Here is an 18,066-nt window from a genome sequence, read left to right on the forward strand (position 1 = left end):
CTGCTACCAATGGTGGACTTCCTGCTTCTCAAACTTCAGGGAGAAGCTCTTGGGAAGAAAGAATAACATGATGGCAAGAGGAATGGGCAAACAGTGTACACCTGAGTGTGGGAGGCAGACGATAAGGTCCAGAGTCAAGCAGATAATCTGTACACAATGGCTGGTCTTGAAGAGACACACTTCTTTTAGTCTTAATTGCAGACCCATGTGGTGGCGTCTTGCTAAGGTGATGGGCATAGCCATTCATTATCACTTTACTCCAATGAACTATTAGAGGCAACATAAGGCAGAATGGGAGAGTTTTAAGAAATAGGCAATTGAAACCATTGATGCCTGATTCAGTCACTATTTAAGGCACATCTCAGACAGTGCTAATATGTTTTTGGTAAATATGTTTCACTGTTTGGACAGCACACAATCATGTGGGTTCTGGGTCTTCTTCGTTTCAGCCCCGCTCTTTTTTCCAAGGTTCTTGCAAGATTGTGATGTTCATAGCTTTGTGCTCGAGGCTTTCCCAATGATACGTTGTGCTGCTGCCTCCTTCGTAGTGTCACCCCCTTGTAAATTAACTTAGGCAAAACATTCGTATCACAAAAGAAAGAGGGGGGTGGGTGTCTGTGTACACACTCTTTGGTAGTATGACCCCCTTATAAATTAAATCCAAGCAGAACACTGTTTTCAAAAAATAAGAGGTGGGTGTTTTGTGTGTGTGTGTGTGCACGGGAGAACCCGCTTCTTTTTTCAGAGGATTGCAAACAATTGTCTTCTCAATGATATTCATGAGAGCAAACTGAGAGAGAGAGAGAGAGAGAGAGAGAGAGAGCATTGTGTATTTGTTGTTCCCTAGGCTATCAGTGAACATGTCAAAGGTGGAGAAGGTTTTAGTAGTCGAGCGCATCATTGATGCTCTTGGGCTTGGACCTATACGCAATTCAAAAGTGGGGACAGTTGAAAAAAGAGGAATCTCAGGAGGGCAGCGAAAGCGAGTAAATGTTGGGCTTGAAATGGTGATGGAACCATCTCTTCTTATTCTAGACGAGCCAACATCTGGGCTGGATAGTACATCTTCTCAGTTGGTGTTACGAGCTTTGCGAAGGGAAGCATTGGTAGGGGTGAATGTTGGTGTGGTGCTTCATCAGCCAAGGTATTAATTCCGTGAATTTTTTTGAGCATCCATAATATGCAGCATCTTGTGAGACATTGATATTATATGCTTACGGTTCTGGCATGTTTTGATGATTCCTACTCATGTGATGTGAGTTCTTATTATGCTTACATATTTCTGTTTGTTCTTGTATGGCTTTAGCTATGGTTTGTTTCGCATGTTTGATGATGTCATGCTACTAGCAAAAGGTGGAAGAATTGTGTATTTGGGTCCAGTTGATAATGTGGAGGACTATTTTGCAACATTGGGGATTTTTACTCCAGAACGTATAAATCCACCAGATCATTATATGGATGTCCTGGAAGGCATCGTGAAGCCTGAGGGAAACCCACAGTTTGATCCCAAGATTCTTCCTGTCAAATGGATTCAACACATGGGATACACGGTTCCTGAAGACCTGGAGGCCTTAGTCATACAAATGGAAACTCCGAGTTTGGAAGCTGATGTTCGGGAGTCTATGTCATCACTGTCAGCGAGGAGAAAAACATTAACACAGGAGCTTTGGGACGAGTTCAAATCTTTCTGGGAAGTTCGCTGGGATGATATCAAGAGCACCTTCAGCCGTACTCCAGATCTATCACGACGTCAGACTCCAGGGTTTTGGAGGCAATTCAAGCTGATTATTGGCAGGTAAATCAAATGTTTGCTTTAATTATTGAAGTTCTCTTTTCATAGAAGTATGTTGTCTTGAGAATATCTTCATCCTAGTCCAAAACTTGAACATATGTATACAGTTGCTGCTATCAGCATGCTAAATGTATGCATTCAACTTTTGAGTGTACCTCGACGTCATATTCTTTTCACTTTTTCACCTATTTGGTTTGTGGGATGAACTCAAGGATGGTTGAGTCAGGGAACATATAGTTTCGCAATACCTGAAGATTAGGACTTACTGATCATGTCTGAAGAGTGATGGAATCAAATAGGCATATTTTCTCTTTAGAGTGGATGCCACATGTAGTTAGGGATGATGGGCAGACATCATTATTTGAGATGCAATCACATTAATAGGGGAGATATTTTTGCAATGTGTACTTCTATATGGTCCATACTGTTGTTCATCAGTATTCGAGTTTCATGTATGATAATCTCTGTCTTGTTTTTAAACGTGTTAGGCTTGCATTGCAACGCTTCCGGGAAGCAAGATTGCAAACACAGGATTACCTTATCCTGTTATTGTCAGGAGCATGCTTGGGAGTGATCACACCAACTAAAGATTCCAGTTTGGGAGTCAACAATTATACATATGTCATTATAGCTTTATGTAAGCTCTCAGTCATGTTCTAGCTGCGCTTTTGGTGAATTTCTTCCTCTCTGAAGTGTTTCTTTCTTTGAGCACACACATGCCTGCATGTCTGGGCATTTATGCACAGGCTGCTGGATCGTGTGGTGTGGTTGTGTGAATGTGGAGGTTTGTGCTATATTTGATGTCTGGACTCTGTACGTATGCATGTCCCATTTTTACTGGGTAGTTTCAAGGTACTTGTTTGCCTTTTGGATTTTACTAATGAAGTGTGTTTGGTGGTCACAGCCCTTCTTTGTATGATAGCAGCTTTAAGAACATTTTCAAATGACAAGCTCCAATTCTGGCGTGAAAGTGCTTCAAGTATCAACAGGGTAGCCTATTTTCTTGCTAAGGATACTGTGGACCATTTCAATACTATCATCAAGCCGGTGGTTTTCTTGTCGATGTTCTACTTCTTCAACAATCCACGATCTTCTTTTTTGGAGAACTACATTGTCACTTTAGCCTTGGTATACTGTGTTGTTGGGATAGCCTATATTTTTGCAATCACTTCACCAAGTGGAGCGGCTCAACTGGTAGGTCGCCTTATAGCAAAGGAAATGTAAACTTTTGATCAGCCTCATGAAGCAAACTTGTACGCTAAGTCAGAAAAGGCCTCAATGCTGTACTTTTAAGAAAGAGAATGTGCACAAGTGATTATATGTAAACTTGCCAAATTAATGCGCTCAACTGGGGCCACCCAAACAAGCAATTTCAGTGAAAATGTTCTGAAGTCTGACAGGGTGAATGTCTTTTTTGCAGTGGTCTGTCTTCCTTCCAATCATATTTACTCTTATTGCAACAAAAAAAGATGCAACGGGTTTTGTCAATATCATACAGTATTTCACTTATGCTCATTGGGCTCAGGAAGCATACGTAATAGCAAATGCCAGGAAGTAAGTTCCAATACAGCTTGTTTAATTGTCTTGGAATACATCAGTAAAGTTGTTGTTACACTAGCTTTTAACTTATTCAGCTGTAAACTTAGTTTGATCTCATCTTCTAATGATGGGGTCTGTCTTTTAGATGCAAAATTTCCTCATTGTGTCATGGAGTATATGGACTACTTACTGTATGTGAAATGTTTCCATCAAAGTAGACCTGCATTTAGGCAAAATGGCAGGGATATTTTGCTAATAGCTAAGTAGGATTTAATGTATACCATAGTTAAGAAACACTTGCCCCTAGTGAGGACTCAATGAAGCCCTGGGTTCAAATCTTCCCCCTGTTCCTATGGGTAGGGATCCCTATATTTCATGTGTTACTGTGGCTCTTCCTTATTCCAGGAGTGCAGTGCTACACTTGCTAGCTAGGCCACATTCATTGCAGTTGGTTCTTAATATGCTTCCCTTACCCAGGTGTTGCAAAAGAAATAAGTTGATGGGACCTAAAACGGGCCGGCACTGGCTCATGCACTAGCCGGATCTCTATCATGCGCTCAACAACCCCACGGCCTCGCGACCAGGAGCGTTGATGACACATACATTGCCTTCCCAAACATCTTGCGTTTGTATTACGTCGTTTGTAGTCCACTTTTCTCTCACCCACTACTCCTCAGAGGGAGTCCCTTACACATTGCCTAATGGCACGAAGCACAGACATAGGGGGTCCTCCAACGGCTGAGTGCCGCCACCCCTCTGCGACTCTCCTACACCTTGGGGATTGGCCCCTCGGTGCGTCGCTCAACATATAAACATTTCACACAAAATCCACTCAAGGTACCAATTGATTGTATACAGGAATGTACTTTTGTCCTTACTTCTCTTTCCCCTAGACCCCATGACTAGCCTATGGCTTAGGGTGTCCTGTCTCTCACTCAACGTGGGTCAAGGTCCTAATGAAACCAATTGCTGTGCATCCAGGATTTCTGATACCTTTAAATATTTTCATGATTTATGTATATTGTGGATGCTGAGTGCTCAACCAATTATAAAATTAGTATTGTGCACATGTGGAAAACATCCTTTTAATGGTTTTCAGCTACCGTTCTTATGCGGCGTTGCATGAACCTAGCACCGAGGAAACCCTCGTGCTACTAGGCCCTTATTTTATAATTATTTATCGACCTATATGGTATGCAAACAAAAACCAGCAAGCTTTTCATCATTTCACTCAGCATTTAGACACATTTTAACCACTCTATCCTCCCATCGATCAAATGTTGCATTGTTGTATAGATTTATAAGGCATTTTGCCATCATTTTAAGTAAAAAGACACACTAGAACAAGAAGGTGGGGCTGAATTGAGGCAAATCCTCATGCTTCAGTCCCCACAAACATTCACGAATATTGTTCTTATTTTTCATTAATTTTCGGTACCCAAAATGCATTTTTCCCCTATTTTTAGTGGTTTTTCTCTATTTTCCTTGTATTTTTCCTTATTTTTAGCATTATTTAATTACTGAAAATTCAAAATAGGTTATGGGTTGTGGCCCTTAGTTCTTTCTTGCAACAAAAATGAAAATTTAGTTGGTGTTTCTATTTATTTTTTCATTTTTATGCTAAAAAACATCATTTTCCCTTGGTTTTCCATATTTTACGTGTTTTAGTGTATTATTTTGGGCCACAAGATGCGTGTTTTTCTGATTTTCTGATTATGATCAACAAATACTCATGGAAAACAGCAACATAAACAATTTTTAGCCCACATGAACAACATTTTATTAATCAAAAGCCATGAAATCTTAAATTTCCTTTGAAAAAAATTGAATTACCGCTTATTTGCGTGTTTCGGGTTTCATGTCCATGACTGCAAATCTGAAAATCAGCAGCACTTCATGCTCATGGCGATCACACGTCACCATTTCTAGCCCGTGGAGCAATCCGATCGATGCCAGACGAGCCTCCACCATTCTTTCTTCTTCCTTTCTCTTTCCGCATGAATTCCCCCTTAGAGGAGAGAGAGGGAGGAGAGAGAAAGACTGATTTTCTCTCTCTCTCTACAGGCTGCCATTGCCTGCGCGAAGGAGAGCGATTTGAGGCCGAGAGAACAGGGATTTCAGCCCTGGCTTCAGATAGCATAGGTGTATTGTAGTGCCCAAGGCCCTCCCTCTCCACACGTCGCTCTGCGCCCCCCCTTCATGGTTTTTTTTTCAGCCCGCGAAAAAAAAAACGCCACTCCCCCCCTCCATTCGCGTTGAATTTGGGACCCAAAGGGTCGCACCCTTTCATTTCTCTTTTGACCGGCCGGTTTTTGGCCTAACTCTAGTGTCCGGCGTCCGTTTTACAGTCCGAAAATTTCTGTGAGCTCGTCTTGAGGTCCCGCACTGCCTGCCAATTCCTGTAACTCGTACTGGCACACAGAAAAATTACTAAAAATCTGGAAGTGTTATACGAGCGTCCTTAGAGCACTTTGATGCTTAAAATCGTCCTAGATCGAGTTGCCGCCTTTGACATTGAATATTTTTTCCTTGATATTCACAATTTTTAGCTATTTTTAAGGACTTCTCAGCACCAAAATTCCGCTCTCATTGGCGACGACGGGATAGGGCAACTCAGCCCGTCGAATCCATAAACATATCTGCACATAAGCAACCAAAGAAGCATCAAGCTGATACAAAACAAATATGCGATAAAACTCAGCACAACGCTCACTCTACCCCCTGACAGAACCAAGGCATGACATCCACAAGGAGTAAGCCTAGCATCATCTAATAGAAGATCCGAAGCGAGTCACTAACCAACTACTCTAACACAGCCAAACTAAAAAGAATTATCAAAGAGGATGCCCTAAGTGGTGGTCTGAACTACCTACCAACTAAGGACAACACAACTAGGAGCTCCTACTAGGCGAGGACTCCTATAGCCTGATCAAGAAGTATTTTCTTTCAGTACATTTTTTCCTTTTAGGGTTTTTATTTTATTAACATACTTGGGCATGTAAAAAGGAGGGAGCTGAGCGTAGTGACCCAAGGAGAACAGGGCATCGGTCTCAGGACCTGTCTCGGCACCCAAGAACCTACCAAGCCCTTGCAAGGCGACACTTAATCCTTTTCTAACGCTCACTTTTATTTTCGCTCCAACCTTCCTTGTTTTGTTTTTTTTTTTTTTTCCCAGCAAGAAGCCCCTCCTAGAAAGACAAGGTATCGGCCCCGGGTCTGACTCGTCCCCAGGAACCTACCAGGCCTTCGCAAGGCGACGATCAACTGCTTATACATTTTAATTCCTTTTCTTTTCTTTGATAGGGGTTAGAACCCCTTTTTACACACCTTCATATTTATATTAATCTTTTGGGATGTTCAGGGTTTCTTGGCATCATCATTATTATCTTCTGGCTGGCTTCTCTAACTGTCTCACAACTAGCAGGGACTCCTAGAACGGCTGCCTAGCAAGCGAGCAGAACAGGGCCACTAGGACTTTCTTCTAAAACAGGTCTTTCAATACCTGGCAATGCCTTAACAGGAGGTACCGACTACTCAGACCTCCCTCAAACATACTTAGCCTAAACTTGGGACTTCATGCCTTGGTTGCCGGTCCCCAATAAAAATATATCCCCTCTACAAGTACAAATACACATATAACAGGAAAGAAAGGTACTCATAAAGGAGAGGTATCACCTAGATTGGCCACAAGAAGCTTCCATCGCAGCAAAGGCTCCTCCAGGCTCCACCGAATTCCACGAATCACAAAACCTGTCCAGCACGACACTTAAAAAACAAAAACCCGATTAAACGCACCCGCACTAGACAGGGAAATGGCCCTCTTGGCCTAATGAAATCAAACATGACTTTGCCAATAGATTGGTCCTCTTGGCCTAATGAAATCAAACAACACTACGCATAACATCCTCCTGGAAACAACTATGATAGATATCAAAGCATAACATTCCCAGGGATGTAAGCCATCCAGCAAAATGGCCTCCGCAAGTAGAATCATGGCACTCTTCCAAAATGAATGGCACCTCGTCAGGCATCACACATCGGCGATAGATGTCATCAACCCGTTGCCGATATAATGTACCTGCGATCAAGGCAAACTTTAACGCTTGCTGCTTAATTTTTCTTCTCTCAGCTTTAGATAATTCGGATCCCGCCTCTCCCGTCGATAAATAATGCGTTATTGCAGCGTACCAGGAGGGAATAGATGCCGTATCTATTTTAAATAACAACTCCATGTCACTACCTTCAGCCACAGATTCTTTTGGCTTCTCAAAGTCCACAAGACATTCCACGATGCCTTGCAAACTTGGTGGCTTACTCCTGATTTCATAATCAAACTCCTGCAAAGTGATTAACCACTTCGCTAGACGATCGGGCGGCTGTAGCTTATTCATCAATAGTCGAAGCCCCTCCGCCTTCGTATAAAGCACGACTTTCTCATAGAGAATATAATGCTTGAATTTCTTGGTCCCAAAGACCATCGCTAGACACAACTTCTCCATGTAGGTATAATTGATCTCTGAAATGCCCAATTTTCGACTAGCAAAGGCTATCGGATGATACCACTTCTCTTCCTAAATTTGGGCTAAACAGCAGCTGATACTATACATGGTGGCTGCTGAGAATATATAGAACACCTCACCTCTTTTAGGTGCTTTTAAAACGGGAGCTCTTGCTAGCTCCTGTTTTACATCCTCGAATGCTATCTTACAAGGGTCACCCCATACAAACAAACAGCTAAAGGACAATAAATTTGTAAAGCGGCAACGTTCTTTCTGCCAAGGCGTTTATGAATCTACGGTAATAACCAACCGAAGACAGAAAGCTATGAACTTCTTTCGGAGTGCGTGGTGGACCCATAGCAACTATAACTTTGACATTCTCGGGGTCTGTCGCAATTCCTATCGAACTGACCACATGACCCAGCAATAGCCCATAAGGTACTCCAAAAACACACTTCCGTGGGTTTAGGGCGATGCAAAATTGTCTACAACGCTCAAAGCATTTTCTTAAAATGATCAACTGCCTTCCTCTCACGGTGGCTACCCCTAAATCATCAATAAACACCTTCAACTCTTCAGGGGATATGTCACCGAATGTCTAATTTGCTGTTCGTTGCCACGAACCAGGCGCATTGCATAAACCAAAGGCCATCACATGGTACGCAAAAGTACCAAATACAGTAATAAAAGTTGTTTTCAACTTGTCCTCTTCTGCAATTGCCATCTGGTTATATCCTACAAAGCAATCCATAAATGAATATATCTCCCTACCCGCTAATTGATCCAAAATCTGGTCAATAAATGGCAACGGGTAGTAGTCCTTAACTGTCTGCTTATTCAGCTCTCTAAAGTCTACACATAATCGAATTTGATTATTTTTCTTCTTTCTGATCACAACTGGCGAACACCATTCCGTGTGTTACACATGAAAAATCAAACCCGCTTTTCGAAGCTTCTGTAACTCTGCAAACAGCCCGTCCTTTAGTTCGAAAGGCATACGCCTTACTTTCTGTCGTACAGGACGACTGCCCTCTTTCAATGGAATTGTATGAACAACAAGACTAGGAGGAATGCCTCTCAGCTCATCATAACTCCATGCAAAGATATCACGGAATTCCTGAATCAAGGCCATATAGTCCTCTCTTTCTACTGTACTGAGCATAGAACCTAATTTGATTGGCCGCGTATCATCATGCGTACCAAGGTCTAGCTCGATAACATCTGCATCTCTTATACAATCTTGGGCCTCTATCGGCTCGTTCAAAGTGATCTGATAGATGTCTTCCGTGGTGGATCCCTCTTTGGACTCATCACTCAATGATGTCTTACTTGCAGATAAATCTTCTAATGTCTTCAATTTTATAGAGGATAGAGGAGCTCTCTCACTCTGCGGGGACTCAGGATAAGCATCAACCACCACACGTTGGGTACCTCTGTCGAATATTAGTCGACCGGCGGGTATATCTACTTGGCAGTCCACTTGCAAGATCCAAGGTCGTCCAAGTAATACTTGGTAACTTGGACGCCCTGCAAAACGAATCACCCTAAAGTCCAACAGGCATTCTACATTTGCAACAGTGACATGGACCTTAGTAATGCAGCCTTTTGGCTGCCTCAAACTATCGTCTGCCATTCTAAGAATTGTGGAGGTATCTTTCTGGATCGCAAGACCCAACCTTTCCATCAGTTCAGAACTCATAATGTTAACAGATGATCTCGTGTCGACAATGGCATAATCTACTAATATCCCATCGACATAGGCTGCAACCCTTGGGCAATGCTTCTCAGCATGCTCGAACCAGTCATCACCAACTCACGCAATACCCAAAGGTTCTACGATATACCCGGTACGGAGGATCTTTCTAAATTCCTTGCGTACTCCAGGAGAAGGCTTAATCAGCTGCAAAAGATTCACATCCCGCTTGACTTCACAAAGAGAGCTCGTCAAATCGAATTCATGATAGTTCGATAGAGCTCGCTTTTCACCCCAAACCATCCGCTCTTTAGGTCGTTAAACCGGCTTTATTGCCTCTTTTTTAACTTTCATCTTCTTCTTTGGTGATTCCTTATCGGCTTTACTTTCCACGGGCTTCAAAGGTCCCCCTTCCATGGCAGGATCCAAAACTTGCGTTCCTTTGTCGCCTTGTTTAGGGTTTCCGCCGACAGGCTTATCCTTGTCTGCCTCTTTATCCTTTTGACTTCTTGTAAGAACAGCTCGCAGATTAGAGGTTTCAACATCATTAACGCGTACAGCCTCAATCAAACTAACCCCACTACCACTAGGTAGCTCCTCCACTGTAGTCTTTGGTCGTTGAAGTATTTGTTTAGGCCCGTCTTCTCGCTGGGAATCATTTCCTTGCACACGATGATTAACAGGCCCTGGTTGCCGACTACCTTGCTGGAGGGAACTAATCTTACTCCAGCAAATAGCTGCTAAATGTCTGGATTTTCCACAGATGTCGTACTTAACATTTGGGCAATTTCTTGGATAGTGTTGCCCACCACACCATTTGCAGCCAAACCTCGAAGGTGCACCCTCATCTGGGTATCTACTTTCTATCAAATTTTGTTATTTTTTAAGGAAGTTGACATCAACGGCTATTTGTCGATACTGCTCCGTAATCATGTCGGTATAATGCTTCATCATGTCCTTAACCTCGCCAAGAACATTGGAAGCACTCGACTCATAGCCTTGGTCATTACCATGTCGTTCCATCGGCCTAACAATTCGATTAGGCACTGGTTGTTGAGCCACAGGCATGGTATTAGAATTGACTGCCTGGCCTCTACCATTTGGAGCCATTTGACTGCTCGTAGGCATCGACATGCTAGGGGGAGTTGGTAATAAAGACACATTCTGCATCATGTTCCCTCTTCCATTAGGATTAGCCATCGCTATCCCTTGGCCACTACTGCCATTGGCCATCGCCATATTGTTTCCCGATACTAGACCCATATTCGAATTGCCTCGAGAAGCATAGGCTGCTTGTAGTCGGGATTCCACCTCTTGTGTTCGTGTAATGGCAGTATCTATATCCCCCAAGGGGACACTACTTAACTGCAATTGGATGTTAAAGTCCAAACCATGTAGGAAATATTGCAATTGAGCAGCTGCAGGGATAGGAATAGAGGTGTCTAACTTACGGAAAACCTATTTTATTTTCTTCGCATAAGCACGAATATCCTCGTGTGGTTCTTGGCGGGTCACGTTGAGTACATGCAACCAATATTGCCCACCCCTTTCAGGGGCAAACTCCCTTCGAAAAGCTCCATAAAATGAATCAATATTTAATATGGTTCCGGCTTCTAAACCATGATACCATATAGCAGCTCTTCCTTTGAGAGTCATGTTGAAGAACATCATTAAATGTCCTTCTTCTTGGATGCGACAGTTAAACATCAGCTTTTGAAACTCCCTAATGTGGAGTTCCGCATCTTCCTCAACTAGCCCATTAAAAATGGGTAGCGGGTAACCTAGAGCCGGCAAATCCGTCATTCCTGCAGGAATTGCAATAGGCTGCGCCATGACGAGAATTGGATTTGCACTAGGAATAGGGGACAGTGGGTTGCACCTCCCGCACTTGATGTAGACTGGCTTATGGAAGGAAGGGGAGCACTAGAGCTTCCACCTTCTCCTAACTTACTGCTTGTGACATCAAGACCACTAGATCCCTTACTCGCTCGTAAGGATTCACCACCGCTACGCTTAGGGAAATATCTTCTAAAAATTTCAGCACGTCGCCTAGCTCTTTCGTCTCTCTCTTGCTTTTGGATTTCTGCTAGACGATGCTTATCGATAAACAACGGATCAATCTCAGTATCCTTTGGCATAAACTGCTAACTGGTCCCTAGACAACCAGGATTCGAGGGCCGCCACTTCTAAGCGGCTCCCGGCAGACGCACCACTGATGGGACCTAAAACGGGCCGGCACTGGCTCATGCACTAGTCGGACCTTTATCATGCGCTCAACAACCCCACGGCCTCGCGGCCAGGAGCGTTGATGACACAAACATTGCCTTCCCAAACATCTTGCGTTTGTATTACGTCGTTTGTAGTCCACTTTTCTCTCACCCACTACTCCTCAGAGGGAGTCTCTTACACATTGCCTAATGGCACGAAGCATAGACATAGGGGGTCCTCCAACGGCTGAGTGCCGCCACCCCTCTGCGACTCTCCTACACCTTGGGGATTGGCCCCTCGGTGCGTCGCTCAACATATAAACATTTCGCACAAAATCCACTCAAGGTACCAATTGATCGTATACAGGAATATACCTTTGTCCTTACTTCTCTTTCCCCTAGACCCCATGACTAGCCTATGGCTTAGGGTGTCCTGTCTCTCACTCAACGTGGGTCAAGGTTCTAATGAAACCAATTGCTGTGCATCCAGGATTTCTGATACCTTTAAATATTTCCATGATTTATGCATATTGTGGATGCTGAGTGCTCAACCAATTATAAAATCAGTATTGTGCATATGTGAAAAACATCCTTTTAATGGTTTTCAGCTACCGTTCTTATGCGGCGTTACATGAACCTAGCACTGAGGAAACCCTCGTGCTACTAGGTCCTTATTTTATAATTATTCATCGACCTATATGGTATGCAAACAAAAACCAGTAAGCTTTTCATCATTTCACTCAGTATTTAGACACATTTTAACTACTCTACCCTCCCATCGATCAAATGTTACATTGTTGCATAGATTTATAAGGCATTTTGCCATCATTTTAAGTGTAAAAAGCGGAAAAAGACACACTAGAACAAGAAGGTGGGGCTGAACTGAGGCAAATCCTCATGCTTCAGTCCCCACAAACATTCACGAACATTGTTCTTATTTTTCATTAATTTTCGGTACCCAAAATGCATTTTTCCCTTATTTTTAGTGATTTTTTTTTATTTTTCTTGTATTTTTTCTTATTTTTAACATTATTTAATTACTAAAAATTCAAAATAGGTTATGAGCTGTGGCCCTTAGTTCTCTCTTGCAACAAAAATGAAAATTTAGTTGGTATTCCTATTTATTTTTCCATTTTTATGCTCAAAAACATCATTTTTCCTTGGTTTTTCATATTTTACGTGTTTTAGTGTATTATTTTGGGCCACAAGATGCGTGTTTTTCTGATTTTCTGATTATGATCAACAAATACTCATGGAAAACAGCAACATAAACAATTTTTAGCCCACATGAATAACATTTTATTAATCAAAAGCCATGAAATCTCAAATTTCCTTTGAAAAAAATTGAATTACCGCTTATTTGTGTGTTTCGGGTTTCATGTCCATGACTGCAAATCTGAAAATCAGCAGCACTTCATGCTCATGGCGATCACACGTCACCATTTCCAGCTCGTGGAGCGATCCGATCGATGCCAGACAAGCCTCCACCATTCTTTCTTCTTTCTGTCTCTTTCCGCATGAATCCCCCCTTAGAGGAGAGAGAGGGAGGAGAGAGAAAGACTGATTGCAATGAAGGAGAGCGATTTGAGGCCGAGAGAACAGGGATTTCAGCCCTGGCTTCAGATAGCATGGGTGTATTGTAGTGTCCAAGGCCCTCCCTCTCCACACGTCGCTCTGCGCCCCCCGCTTCATGGTTTTTTTTTCAGCCGCGAAAAAAAAAACGCCTCCCCCCCCGCCCCCCCCCCCATTCGCGTTGAATTTGGGGCCCAAAGGGGCCCCCAAAGGGTGGTACCCTTTCATTTCTCTTTTGACCGGCCGGTTTTTGGCCTAACTCTAGGGTCCGACGTCCGTTTTACAGTCCGAAAATTTCTGTGAGCTCGTCTTGAGGTCCCGCACTGCCTGCCAATTCCTGTGACTCGTACTGGCACACAGAAAAATTGCTAAAAATCTGGAAGTGTTATACGAGCGTCCTTAGAGCACTTTGATGCTTAAAATCGTCCTAGATCGAGCTGCCGCCTTTGACATTGAATATTTTTCCCTTGATATTCACAATTTTTAGTTATTTTTAAGCACTTCTCCATTGCTTTCATGGCAAAATGTTGAGCAAACAATGTAGTTTGTATTTTTGTAGGTTGAATAGTAAAACATATAAAGGATCAGAAAGCATTGTTTTGTTGATTATGTTGAGCAGCATTGTTGATCTGTATGGTTATAATCTTACAAAGTTTTGCAACGTGAACTGAACATAGGTATGCTTGTGGGCTGTGCAGGTACTCTGGAGTATGGCTTATAACTAGATGTGTCACACTGTATGCAGCAGGTTATGATCTTAACCACTGGGGTTTAACCCTCAGCATTCTTTTCATTATGGGATTTGTGGCACGATTTGTTGCTATGCTATCCTTGATGCTCTGCAATCGGAAGAGGCAGCAGTAAGACAGGATTTTGGTAGGCCATTTTGTTTCAGGGAAATGTAACATGTTGAGTGTATAGTCAGTGCCCTTTGTATACCACATTCTTTGCAAATGTAAGTAAGGAGATCATAATTCTTTGTTCTTCTAAATCAGTGAGAAGCATAAACTTTCTGCTCAAGTGTGTGCAGCTACAAACTCTAAGCTTCAAGGTGGGTGTTGTATAGGGTTTCATGAAGTCTCCACGATTCTGAAGTATGGTAAACTGTGTACTCAAGTCGTGGAGGAGTTGTATAAGGTATACTTAGCCATAAGGTACTCTCTAGGAGAGCTGTATAAACATCTGTAATAAACTTAGTTCAGAGCTTTTGAAACCTTAGCATTTGTTACAAGGATAAGTCTCGGCAGGTTTGATCGCTGATGTGAAAGGGAGTGTAATCACTAAAAAGAGGTACACAGTACCATTTCAATTGGCAAATACTCATTGGTGTGCCCAATGTTCTGGCTGGTATTCATTGTAATTATTCAGGGCTTGATGGAACAATGCCAAACAAGTGTAATTTCAACAGTAACAAGTTAGTTAAATCACTGGAAGTTTTAGTACTTCATGCTATAATGTACTTTCCTATCTGTGTTCAGTGATACGTAGATGGGCAGGTTTCTTTGATTGCAAAGCTTTTTCAACTATTCCCCTCATAAAGAGCGTATTGACCCTGGCACTTTCAGGCGACTGCTCAAACCATGAATATGAAGGTCGTATGTTTGAAAAACTAATTTAGCAAATGTGAGATTACTGTTGAGAATTTTCTGGTTTATTTAAGTGCAGGGATTCTATCCTCAGATCCTTCTCATAGAATGTGAGCTGGGTTCAGCGCTCAGTTACCGGATAACAGTAACTTTCCTTATCATTTTATGATCACTGTGCAACAAAATTCGGGCATGTTCTCAATATTGATACACAGGAAGTTTTAGATCAATTCTCACTGTAATTCCCACATTGTGAATTAAGACAGCATCATGAGCTTCTTTGAGGGAGGCACTGCATACCTAGCTAGGTACGGTTGGGGAGCAGGATGTCACAAGCCCAGGGTGGCGACCCCCTGCTCCCCAACTGCACCTAGCTAGGTATGCAGTTGCCTCCACCCTGGGCCAGCAACGCCCTGCCCCCCAACCACACCTAGATATGCAGTCCCTCCCCCACAGAAGCTCATGATGTTGAACACTATAGGGAAAAATGAGAGAAAACAGCCGCTTCTCCCACATGGGAGAATGCCAAACTTCTTGTGATATGGAGCAAGGAACAATGAAATATGTAGACCACATTGTGAATGTCAAATCAGAAGGATCAAAAGTACTTGTTGCCTTTTTGGGCAAGCTTTGAATGTGGGAGTATATGCTGCCCTAATTTATATGGCTGATGAATGAGCAACTCCTAAAATGCTTTGTGTTTGAGGAGGGCAGTTCTACCGACCAAAGGAGCTAATGAAGTCCAGTTATGTAGCCATGACCTGTTATTATGGCATCAAGTGTGTTAACTTTTGGAAGACCAATGAATCATTCTTTGGAAGAAATTCTGTGCTTACTCATGTGAGGAGCAACACAGGAAGCTTTTAATGAATTCCTACTATAATTCCGACATTATGAAATGCAACAACATCATGAGCTTCTGCTCAGGAGGCACCACATACCTTGTTAGGTGCAATTGGGAATAAGGGGCTGCCGGTCCCCACCCGAGAGAGGAGCAACACAGGAAGCTTTTAATGAATTCCTGCCATAATTCCTACATTATGAAGCTTTTAATGAATTCCTGCTATAATTCCGACATTATGAAATGCAACATCATGAGCTTCTGCTCAGGAGGCACCACATACCTTGCGAGGTGCAATTGGGGATAAGGGGCTGCCGGTCTCCCCACCTGAGAGAGGAGCAACACAGGAAGCTTTTAATGAATTCCTGCCATAATTCCGACATTATGAAGCTTCTAATGAATTCCTGCCATAATTCCGACATTATGAAATGCAACATCATGAGCTTCTGCTCAGGAGGCACCACATACCTTGCTAGGTGCAATTGGGGATAAGGGGCTGCCGGTCTCCCCACCTGAGAGAAGAGCAACACAGGAAGCTTTAAATGAATTCCTGCTATAATCCCGCCATTATGAAATGCAACAACATCAAATGCAACAACATCATGAGCTTCTGCTCAGGAGGCACCACATGCCTTGCGAGGTGCAATTGGGGATAAGGGGCTGCCGGTTCCCACCTGAGAGAGGCTCATGATGTTGAACACTAGGGGGGGGGGGGGGGAAACAAGGGAAAAGAGTCCCTTCCCCACATGGGGAAGTGTCTAAAACTTCTCGTGGAAGGCATTCCTCAACAGAAGGCGCAATAGTGGGTTCGGCATGATAGGAGCATCAGGCCAATCACAAAACGCATTAAGTAATAATAAGCATTGATGATGGGTTGAATGCCCACAACATTTTGAATGAAGAATGCATCCATTTCAAGTAATACTCCTTAAGTATTACACACTATTCAATGTGCTTAAAATCAAACAAGTTTGTATGGAACGTTGTGATATGCTTAAGGCCTTTCGACTTATCCACTTGGGATTCTCACTTAAATTCACCTTTGTTCTTGGAAAAGCAGAATCTCCCAATAAACCAGGGGTCTTAGAAGTTGAAGTATTGTGCCAAGATCTTTATGTTGATGCATGAAAGTATCCTAAAACCATGCTTCTTTACTAAATGCTTTCCCAATAAACAAAGGCACTTGCTTCTAGATGTAAGAAAATTTAGACAAATTCCCACTATAAGTGGCACATTGTTAATTATGAAACATCATGAGCTCTGCCTAGGGAGAACACTTAGCTAGTTGCGGTTGGGGGTACAAGTTTCTTGGCTTGGGGTGGGGGTGGGAAGCCCCTTGCCCCCCCAACTGCACCTACCAATGCTCAGCCTAAGTAGAAGTGCATGTTGTTGAACACAAAGGAAAAAGAAGGGAAAAGGTCCCATTTTTCCAGATGGGAAATTAACTTCTTGTGAGATTGAGATACAAAGTTGCTTTGTGAATAAAAATTTGATTTTCTTCAAAGATGGAAAAATTCATTTACATGAAATTGGATTGCCACTCAATTCAAACTTTGGAAAGGATAGTATGCAGAAATTGGTATATGAAATGGTTGTTAAAAATGAATATGTTACAGTAAAGATTGCAAGCTTTGGTTTGCAAATTGAGAATATTTCCAAGAAGGATTTCAAATGTGAGATTATGTTTGATAAGAAATTAAAACCTTGGTCACATGCAATGCATATTGCAGAGAAAGTGAAGTTTCTTCGAGATGAGTTGAACCAGGCATGAGATTGTATTTGATAAATGATAGGAGGGTATGCTCTTGTTGATTCTTTCTATGTTTATGCATATCTTGCCAAAGCCTAAAATATTGAGGCTATTGTAGAGAACAAGACGAAGCGGAGTAATGTGATTCTAGGGACATCAAAGAGGGCAACAAAGGGGAGTGGTGTGCTTGAGTTTTATTAGTCTTCACCTCTAGTCAAGAGAACTCTATGGAATATGTATCAAAAGGAAAGAAGCAAAATCATGGCAAATCGAAAGGCACGTAGCCAAGTTACAAATTACAAATTGATCTTGAGATAGTTACTGATTTAAGGAAGGTTCTGGAAGAGCAAATTTTACATAACAAAGAGGAATTAACCTTGATGAAATTTTGGCATTGTCAAGTGAGAATTTCATGAGATTATTGTCATTATAAAGGGAAAGAGACAATTTATTGGAGATATGGCTAATGCTATTGTATAGGGAGATGAGGACCCAATTTTACAAGGTATAAAAGTAATGTAGGAAGAAGATGATGATGTTGAAAATACAGTTGTTTGTAGCTATACCTCAAGAGGAACAAGTCAAAT

General features: G+C 42.3%; 1 protein-coding gene and 1 long non-coding RNA gene across 3 annotated transcripts in view; one reads left to right on the forward strand and one right to left on the reverse strand.

Annotated features, from left to right (window-relative positions):
• Positions 1-14,718, forward strand: part of LOC148016335 (ABC transporter G family member 28-like) — a 32,093-nt gene extending 17,375 nt beyond the window's left edge. Inside the window, exons 9-15 of one of the 2 annotated variants that reach the window (XM_087664672.1) lie at positions 848-1,144; positions 1,307-1,795; positions 2,281-2,429; positions 2,697-2,986; positions 3,213-3,346; positions 14,001-14,178; positions 14,369-14,718. In XM_087664672.1, coding sequence (XP_087520798.1) covers positions 848-1,144; positions 1,307-1,795; positions 2,281-2,429; positions 2,697-2,986; positions 3,213-3,346; positions 14,001-14,166 — 1,525 coding nt within the window. In that variant the 3' untranslated portion in view covers positions 14,167-14,178; positions 14,369-14,718. Of the gene's footprint in view, positions 1-847; positions 1,145-1,306; positions 1,796-2,280; positions 2,430-2,696; positions 2,987-3,212; positions 3,347-14,000 lie in introns of both variants that reach the window. The other variant, XM_087664671.1, reaches the window with a different exon arrangement.
• A 249-nt stretch (positions 14,719-14,967) lies between these two features.
• On the reverse strand, positions 14,968-16,370 carry LOC148016336 (uncharacterized). The gene is made up of 4 exons (XR_015688163.1): positions 16,198-16,370; positions 16,013-16,094; positions 15,830-15,921; positions 14,968-15,649 (listed from the first exon to the last, which is right to left on the reverse strand). It is a non-coding gene; the product is annotated as an uncharacterized LOC148016336 (long non-coding RNA).
• Between the last annotated feature and the right edge of the window lie 1,696 nt (positions 16,371-18,066).

This window comes from Lygodium microphyllum, chromosome 23 (genome assembly GCF_053477565.2).
Source record: "Lygodium microphyllum isolate KBCC chromosome 23, Lygodium_microphyllum_v1.1.10, whole genome shotgun sequence".
NCBI classification, from domain to species: domain Eukaryota; kingdom Viridiplantae; phylum Streptophyta; class Polypodiopsida; order Schizaeales; family Lygodiaceae; genus Lygodium; species Lygodium microphyllum.